Genomic DNA, 9845 nt, shown 5'->3' with positions numbered 1-9845 from the left:
AAGCTACTCAGAATATTTCAATAACAGATCAGGAGCCACTTCTAGTTGGTATTGTTTATCAAAGAGTTAAGCATATAATATGTATGTAAGTATACGGCAAGTGGAGATGCAGTAGTAGTGTTGTCACATTCTAATTACATGAACTTTCCTTTTTTATATTTAATGGTTTCTTTTAAAAGCTACATATAAAGAACACATTTCTAATTAACCCATGATAGCATTACTGATAATCTTATTGACAAAGTTTCCATTTTCCAATTACTTGTTTTTGAATCCAAGAAATCTATTAAGAATATTATTAATACAAAGACTTGAGACAAATCATACTACGAAACAAAGATGAAATTCAATAATGTTTATTTACATATTAACTAATAACAATAAAATAACAATCTATTATTAAATTCATTCACTATCAGGTTTCTTCCTTCCAAAAGGATCTGACCACACTTTCATATCTGAAATAAAGAAAAAAATGTCTATAATTATTAAGACAAAATTTCTTTTCAATACTATAGGAGCATAAAGCTGGGACTGAAATTGACAGTCTCCTCTTACAATTAGAATAAAGTCGACCAAATTGAATTAGTAGACTTCAGAACCTTAGAGAACTGCTTTTTAAAGGTTTCAGTCATGTACATTTCGTAACAATGTGAGTTACTATCAGGACTAAGGTATGGCCATAGTGCTATAACTGTTGAAAACAATGCAAAAGGACCTCCAAACCTGTTGCAAATATCCATAGGCGACAGTAAATATTTTCCATTAGGTAGTGGCCTGCCTTACTCAGGTTTAACTATTAGACCAGTTCCTTCACTGTTGACATTATCTTTGCAATCGTAATTATGAACAGTGAGCATATCAGGTGTTATCACTTGTCAGAGTATCTTTATGCCTGTGAGTTCTTCATAATCTCCTCAAAGTTGTGCGAAGTATTTCAAAATACACTTCCTTCCTCAATTTCTTTGGTGATCAGTAATAAGGCAGTAATTTGTTAATAATTGTGATTAGAGATGAGAGAGGGTTTAAACCCATCGGGTATAAACCAGGTTTTTACCTGGTCGTTGGGAAGAAATAGGGTTTAAACCCGAAAATGGGTTTTTATTCAGGTATTTACTATTTTCATGCATATCTATCCATTTTTAACCACAGTTATTACTTTAATGATCATACTGTACTAAATATGCACTGAAATGACATTTACAGCGCCAAAATGCCATTTTATCACGCCATTATAGAAGCCGACTTAGGTGAGAAGTCAATTAGCCTATGCTTTTGATGCAAATTTCAAACAATGTCCTACTTTCCATCAGGTAGCACGTCTGCTCTTCGTTAAGCTCAAATATAAAAAAATAAGGTTTTGTATGACATTGTATAAAAAAAAGTGTTTTTTCTTCAAAATGAGACTTTTCCTTTAGTTTGTCATATATCATTACTTTCCAGAATTTGATCCTTGTAAGCGACACTATGCGATGATGGAATAATACAGGGTGTGATTTTTTTTTTTAGATGAACTCGTTCGAATCTCGGATTTTCAAAAAATCTAACGATGCAGTTTTAGTTTTTATCACAATTGGCCTCATAATTCCTTTCAGGTTTTTTCAAACGCCTATCTATGAAAAAATTACACTTTGTTTTTTTTTGACAAATATAATGACACCTTCACTGTCGAAATTTATATAACCAGATCCGAATGTATTATTAAGTTTTACAAACATACAAAATATGCGCGAAAACATAATCTTTCAGTGGCAGTCGGGTAAAAAAGTAGGTAAAACCTCAAAAATATAACATTAAAAAATGTAAAAACGTTGAAAATACCGTAGAAGTAGTATACTAGATATATAGTATACTAGAAGTTTATATCTATTCAATAAATATTTGAACTATTTTAAAAACTGTCTACAGATTTTATGTATCATTTTTAAATACCCAAATAAATACCCTGTGGGATAAATGGGTCTTTATTGGGTTTAAACCCAGTACTGGGATTAAACCAGGTGTTTTGCCCATCTCTAATTGTGATTGAAAGTAATCATTATAAAAATAGGATTTACTGTTTCCTTACCTTAATATTAAAATATTTCATATTTCATATAACTAGATAAGAAAATAAGTACTTCTGTAAAACTGACTTACTTCCAGGTTGAATATCTTCCTGTCTTATATTTTTCCTAGCCTCCTTTTGGATTTTTTCTGAAATAAAAATATGTTGAAATTTTTGTCATAACAATATTAGGCAATTATATTGCTTTTATACACTTCTTCAAATCAGATTATATAAAAGTTTAATAACGCAAGGTTCCACAATTTTTCATTCCTATTAAGAAACATTAGGATGAAAAACTTGATGTTCTACTACTTTTTGGACTTCAATGATCTACTTAACAACAATTTTGGTTCTTTTTAGGGCTGTTACTTAATCAACTGATAATAAATAAAATTAAAATTACTGTATTCCGATGCATCTATCATAGGGCTAATCGCTATAGGATAAAGTGTGACTCCTAAAAGTCCCACAAAACCGCTGAGAAAAGCTATATATCGCCAACCCTTGTTATACGACATTTTTTCGTGATTATATAGCGCTAGTCGTCTTCTAGAATGTGTATTTTATATTTTCAATCGAGAAACAAAATTAACATTTTCAGACTTATTGACAATAAAATTGACAATATTGACATTGAGTTGATATCGGAATGACATTGACAGTATGTCACTGACAAAATGACAGACTACTGCACGTTCATAAATTCATAATATGCATACATGATGCCAGTATTAAATACTTGACGAGTGTAGACGAATATACATGAGTACGACCATAGATAAATATCCTTTAGTATAATATATCTATGAGTACGACAATACAAGTAACATACGCCTCCAATGGTATGTAGACTTTGCAGCAAGAATTACGGAACTAAGATTATACGCAGCGTTTACAATATACTCGTCATTATTCGGCGAACTACTCGTTGGATTGAGTATATCCTTCGAAGGTATGTTCAAAGATATCACGAGTTCGATATTTTTCGAAATAAAAAAGACTTAATTCTTAATCGTCACAACACATATGTGTTACAATGGAAACAACATTATTTAGGATCAATACATATTTATTCAACTTATATGCTCTATCTAAAATATTTTATTATAAAGTAAAATTTCCGAAATATTTTTGATTTTTTTCTTATAAAATAGTTTAAAATACGCTAATAAACTTCATGATAACGTGAGCTTAGAAAAAAGCAATTAGGTGGCGCCGAAATTGTTTAGTGATATGGAATCTGAAAACGGAATGTATGGCGCCATATCGTTAAGTGGTCTTAAGTGAAACAATCACTAGTCATTACAGGAGGCTGAATTCCAGCGTGATAAATACCATCAAAGATAACCTAGTATTAACCTTAATTACTTAACCTTGCCTTAATTACTTTGCGGCAGATATGTTGGTTTAACATTTGCAACAGTCGTCACTGACAATATTGGTTTCAAACTATTAACAGAGAAAATAGCAATAATTTGGATTAGATTACCGATATGATATTTCATAATATACAAATATAATATGAAAAATAATAATTAAGTTTTTATTTATTATTTCTATCAGGTCAACTAGCATACAGTATAGTATGCTCCAACATTTGTTGATGGTGATCTAAACGCAGGTGAGTGTGTCTACCAAATTCCAAGAACGCACAAAATTCCAGGAACACATAGATATATAATTTAGAGACTCTTTCCGCATTTACAAGGAACTTTATATGGAGCTTAGCTTCATAATAGTAGGTACGTATCTATATTTATGGATGGAAACATAAATATGAGCTCACGTATGAGACATTAATAATTAATTAACAATTACCTACTTACGTAAAATTATTTTACCCAATCTGTGTCTGAAACAATATTTGTGATAAATCTTCTCCCCATCTCACCTATATGACTGCGTCTATCAAGATTAAATTTACTAAACATTCGTCGTTGTTGTGCTTAGATAATTTAAGTTGGTTTAATTATCTAAGTTGTTGTGTGTCGTAGCTGGGAAGGGGTATTCTTCCAATGAGAGCTTTAGGCCACAGCTCATGACGCTGGCCAATTGTGGATAGACTTCACACACTTTTGATAACTTTTTTTGATGTGAAACATCTATAGCCGCACGTAAAAAAGATTTCTGGCGTGGCGACGCTTACCTTTAACTACATAGACAAATGTTCTATAAGGGACAGAGCTATTAGAACAATGTGATAAAAAAAGACAACTAGTGTTTGACCTTGCGTTTCAAGTGTACGCAAACGTAAATATTGACAATGGAATATAGTGACCAATGATTACTTCAGTCAAAACGGGACATCGATTTTCTTATGTCAAATACTTTTTACTTGAAAAAATATAGTTAAAAATAATAAAAAACACGATTTTATGATAAAATTAACTAAAAAGTAGAAAATAATTTTCAATCTAGGAATCATTTAAGGAAAAGTAAATAGTATAATTGTGCAAAAAATGTGGGGCGCTTTATGAAAACTGATAAATGGAGCACCCCATGTTTTTTTCATAATTATAATATTTACTGTTACTTAATTGACAATGGCAACGGTTCATTTCGGAGACAACGGCACGAAGCATCGAAAAAAGGGACTGTCCCGTTAAAAACGGGACGTATGGTGGTTTTCCCATTGATACGCATGCTTGTCAAAGACAATGAAATAATGGAACAGAAGGTAAAAAATGTCCAAAACTGTCGATAATAGTTTTAGTACATCGTTTACGTAGAAATGTTATAGTACAGTTTAACTAAATAAATTATTATTATATAAATATATAATTTGAAAGAATGTATCTATACAGATGTATCGACTGGTTTAAAATATACGATTTAAAAATTGTTTATATTTATTATCATAGATTAGTAAAGATTACTCACTCCTAACAAGAAAATGTACCCAGTTTTGAGAATTGAAATAGTTGCGTAAAAAAGTTTTGCCACGTCTCCGTGCTAAAATGTCCCTAAAATATTTGAAATAATTATTTATTTATTATGTAAATTACGCAGTATTAGTTATTTATTTGTAAATTTTCTCTAAAAATGTTTTTATTTGTCAAGAATTAAAAAAAAGAACTTACTAATAAGCCGTTTGTGGCTTCATTCAATTTCAAGGCGACGAAGTATCTTTACTAATTTATGTTTATTATTTTCAGTTTTATTTTACACACGACCATTAATTGCAAAGTTGTGTACATTTTATAAATGTTATGTACTAGCTGACCCAGCAAACATTGTGTTGCCATATAAATAAAAAAAATGTTAAGGGTGAACAACCCTTATCACTTAAGAGATATGAAAAATAGATAGTAGCCAATTCTCAGACTTACTGAATATGCATATAAATTTTGATGAAAATCAGTAAAGCCGTTTCGCAGGAGTAAAGTAACTAACATCGTGACATGCGAATTTTATATATAAGATTCGAATCTTACCGTGGTCTTTTTGAGGATTAATTTCTGGCTATACAAAGATTGTTTATTAAATTATGTTTAGGTTAATTTATTCAATTAAAGAAATTTTAATACCGTATACTATCCTATATAAATTTTATGGTAATATTTTTTATTATTTACCACAGGTATCGAAAATTTAGAGATTAGGATACAGAATTTCCCATATATCGCTTTTATTTTATTAAAATAAACTATAAAAAGTTATATTTTGACTAAAAACACACTAATATAAAAATTAAGCAGTGGGATCTTAACCTATAACATACGACATATGAACATCGTGAGCTTCAATAAAATGTCACTTCTGTTCTGTTGATCTATGACCATGCATTTTGCGTCTTTATCACTTTCATTGACAAAAACATACTTTGTCTCTTTCTGGTTACTCACGTAATCATGGCGGATCGAACACGAAAAATAAACAAAATTTAATAATTTCTCTTTATTTACGTGTGATAGGTGATTCCATGAAGCTTGTTTCTTTTTCGAGCATATTTTTTGCATTTACGCATTGCACAAGAAGGCATTTTGAGGCTTAAAATTCAAAATAATAATACAATGTTTTTAAATTATTAATTAATTTTAAATTCTTTTCTGCATATTACTTTTACAAAATAATGTCGATGTTTCACATCTGCCAGGCGTCCCGTGACGGCTCACATTTTTTTTAACAACTAACACGTGTAGGTTTCCCTTTGATGCTTTCCTTCGCCGTTTAACGACTGATAAAATTTCTATTACGCACAAACATTTGAACAATCAGAGGTGCGTCTGGGATTCGAACCTCAGAGCACACAACGAGGACGAGATACCAACCACTTGACTATCATTGCTTTAAATTGGATATCATTGCTGAATGAAAATATTAATTTCAATCAACCAGTTTTACACGTGATTCACGAAAAACAATACTAACGATTAGGCAAAAAATTCTAAAAAATATTGTGTTTAGGAAGTACTAGTTGACATCATTCTTTAATATCTCGCTTGTATAGACACAGGACCGTTGGCCGTTATAATTTTGCAATAGTTTATATTATTATCGGAGTATCAATGTATCAACGCTTCAAAGTTCAAGTGTGAACTCATGTTGTTATTGTTATTATGTGTTAATTACCACATTTACATACAGATGAGTCATTACGTGACTAAAACTGTAATAGGATATGGTATTATTAGTGTAGGCATCATGTTTATGTGTAAATCTTTGTAGTTTTCACACGAAAATAATAATTAGGGGTTATATGTATTGTCTTTGTATTTCCGGAACCAGAATAGGGCTACGGTATCCCCTGCCTGTCGTAAGAGGCGACTAAATGGGGGCTTCCAGGGTTGAGGGCAGCAAGAGCTTGAGCTCGAAACGCCCGACTAGCGATCCCGGAATCCTCTACACAGCGCCGAGGACGACTACCATTGGGTTAGTGTGGTAAGAATCCCACATAACCCAACGTTGCTCACACGGCACCGGGTACCAACCTTTTGAAGGTTTCCCCCCTCGTTAAAAAAAGTTCTGTCAACATCTCATAAGTATTCCTTTTTTTACTTCTTATAATATGACTACACCATGAGAAAACCATTTGGAGAGAAAAATCAAAATATTATTTTCTCAATTATTTTCTATTGTAATTGTTAACTTCCAAGAACTGCACCTACGTATATTTTATAAATAAATTATTAATCTTTTATAATCGTTTGTTTATACCAATTTACTGCGGTTTTATTATTTATTTAAAACCGCAATGATTCGCATTGAGGAAAATGCATGCATGTTGAAATTGAGAAATATGTTGATATTAGACATTCCACTATATTTGGTAGGTATATAAATATCAAGTTCAGGTATAAAATACACACAGATTTCTCGTTATTTTAGTTTTGACTTTATTAAATAGGTAATTCAAATAGGTACAGCGTAGTTTCCAATAATGACTTTTTTAACCAGACTGTCAAGGAAGGGTTATGTTTTTCGTATGTATCTCGTTGGTAATTTTTTATTGTATTATATTTTTTCAAAATCCGGTAAAACCCTTAAATTTGACTTAAAACCCTTAAAGAGACACTTGAATTAGAATAGTAACTGAACGTATTCATCAAAGTAGGTAAACAATTTAATTTGTTAGCACTATTAATTTAATTTTCTGTATGAATGGTGTGTATAAGTATTCATCCTTGTATGAAAATAGTCGGATATGTTGTTATGGTAATAAAAAAAAATATCTCTTCGTATTTTTATATTTCTAAAAATAAGACAAACTAATATGGCTAGACTTTTAAAATAGGTAAGGTAAGGTGTTGTTGCACAATGCTGACTATTTGACTAAGGATCATACACTGTTCTATTTGTCATGATATATAACATTTTCATGAAAAATTATTTTACCATGTCAACGTCAATCTTATTTTCATTATCAATGTTGTATTCTCCTTCTGCGAGAAGCTCCAATAGTTTTTTATACACTAATTTAGGTGCATCCACGGCCCAAAGAAAATCTATATGGTTAAATTCTTTCAGTGGTACTATGTAATGTTCTATCGGATTCGCTAGCTGCACGTATAAGTTGGTCACATCTACATCCCCTGCTAACCAATCGTTTTGTGCACTGAGTAGGGCTATTGGCAAGGTTATTTTCTGCAGTTCGTATTCTGGAGGTGTATCTGTTCCGTATTGTTTTAAGTTGCCTTCGGGACCGTAATCGAATTGTTGGAATCGCCCAGCATTCTTGATTTCTTGTGCATAATGCACCAGTGTCTTCGACGACGCACCGGCAGGTACATGACTCAGTATTATTGGTAGCAAGCTTCGATTAAACTGCCTCTCGTCATGGCCACAAAGAACGAACAGCGAATTCTCACAGATTGCTTCTTCGTAGTGATTAATCTCGCATGCATGTTTTGATAACCATCTCAAAACAGAGTTTTGTGGCAAAAACTCGTTGGCACCGAGAAGCTTCAATAAATACTCTAAATTATTACTGAATTTCGCCAACAGTCTGATGGGGCTCTTAATATCGGTCATGTAAGCCACCGGCGCTAAAGCGAATCCTGCTCTGAGCACTTTATTATAATGGGTTTTCGTTGAGAGCAAGGAAAATAGTACAGTCGTTCCCATTGAATGGCCTATGTAGTTGATTTTCACATCCCAACCCTTCAAATCCATTATATAATCGATTACTGCCGGTAAGTCATGCTGGCTGACTTCATAGAAGGTAAAGTTCCAAAAGGCGAAACTATCAGGGTTCAGAGACACGTGAGCCCTGGAATAAGTGTTTCCTCTGACGTTTGCGAGCCAAACATCATATCCTGCGTCGGACAGAACGAATCCTAGACCCTTCTCTGGGCCTGGTAATATCCAATCTGCAGAGCTGCCTAACAAGCCGTGGTGCAGCAACACTGTTTTCCTATTCGCAACTTTATGTGACGCCGATTTTGAATGGGGTATCCTGTGTACAGTCAGGATGTACCCATCTTCTGTGACCATCGTATGTGACTCGGCAACGTATCCGTAGTAAGCAATAAGTTGCGGTGTAGTCATAGCAATAGTGGGGTCCTCGTCATTGCAAACGTATTCCACTTTTTCAGGTGCAATGGCGTCGAAAACTTTTTTCTCTGTCGCAAGAGCATCTTCGACGTACGTATTGAATTTCGTGTTGCTTCTCTCTTCAATGACAGCTTTAGTTTCTTCGTTATTAGTTGCGTTTCCACTGAAATACGATGTGAATTTATTTCGGACGTTGTCAACGTAGAATTGTTTTAAACTGCGACCTTTTTGTTTCACATAGTTGGTGAGCCGGGAAGTCTTGTCATTGAATGTATCTACTATATTTTGCGGGAACCAACCGGTGGACCGACATTCGATGCATTGTGTAAAAACAATGACAGTAAACACGATTATGAGTAACCTCATATCTGTAAACAGGACGCGCTCGACGAGCGATGCTCCGACAACTGAACTAATTGACAGGGCGCGAACGTAATGAATCCCGCGTCGGGAGGTCAAGGAGAATATGACTAATATCCTAAAGCGTAATGAGACCGATACTAGTTGATAACGTAGACAAAACAAAACGTCATGTCATCGAATCTATATTTTTACACAGACAAGACAACCAGTATCGCTTAGCTCAGCATTACAATAAAATTATTACCTACATTTTCAAACCAGTTTATGCAACATGTCTCCGTCTCAATTATTTATACATAAACCAAGGTAAAGTTAATATAAACTGCAAGTTTGCTATATAAAGTAAGTAAATATATCTATAAGTAAGTAAATATATAAGTAAGTAAATATAAATCAACCCGTTAGAACAGAAAAAACTGGTTTTGTTGTTTTTTTTTAT

General features: G+C 32.8%; 2 protein-coding genes across 2 annotated transcripts; both read right to left on the bottom strand.

Annotated features, from left to right (window-relative positions):
* Positions 1 to 340: 340 nt before the first annotated feature.
* LOC140754237 (small integral membrane protein 20) lies at positions 341 to 2669 on the bottom strand. Its single transcript, XM_073089186.1, has 3 exons — positions 2454 to 2669; positions 2140 to 2196; positions 341 to 458 (listed from the first exon to the last, which is right to left on the bottom strand). Exons 1-3 carry the CDS (start codon positions 2566 to 2568, stop codon positions 406 to 408), a joined length of 225 nt encoding a protein of 74 aa, XP_072945287.1. The 5' UTR covers positions 2569 to 2669; the 3' UTR covers positions 341 to 405.
* Positions 2670 to 7723: 5054 nt separating this feature from the next.
* LOC140754324 (gastric triacylglycerol lipase) lies at positions 7724 to 9643 on the bottom strand. The gene has a single exon (XM_083059026.1). It carries the CDS (start codon positions 9407 to 9409, stop codon positions 7877 to 7879), a length of 1533 nt encoding a protein of 510 aa, XP_082915152.1. The 5' UTR covers positions 9410 to 9643; the 3' UTR covers positions 7724 to 7876.
* Positions 9644 to 9845: the final 202 nt, after the last annotated feature.

Source organism: Epargyreus clarus, unplaced genomic scaffold (assembly GCF_041222505.1).
Source record: "Epargyreus clarus isolate Ecla_fem2 unplaced genomic scaffold, WU_Ecla_fem_2.2 ptg000029l, whole genome shotgun sequence".
NCBI classification, from domain to species: Eukaryota; Metazoa; Arthropoda; class Insecta; order Lepidoptera; family Hesperiidae; genus Epargyreus; species Epargyreus clarus.
This window is presented reverse-complemented; position numbering and strand designations above follow the sequence as displayed.

Coding starts and splice junctions, on each gene's coding strand:
- LOC140754237 (XM_073089186.1), bottom strand. CDS start 2,568: ATGTCGTATAACAAGGGTTGGCGATATATAGCTTTTCTCAGCGGTTTT. Junction 2,197..2,453: donor GATAGATGCATCGGAATACA/GTAATTTTAATT, acceptor TTTTTATTTCAG/AAAAAATCCAAAAGGAGGCT. Junction 459..2,139: donor GGAAGATATTCAACCTGGAA/GTAAGTCAGTTT, acceptor TCTTTATTTCAG/ATATGAAAGTGTGGTCAGAT.
- LOC140754324 (XM_083059026.1), bottom strand. CDS start 9,409: ATGAGGTTACTCATAATCGTGTTTACTGTCATTGTTTTTACACAATGC.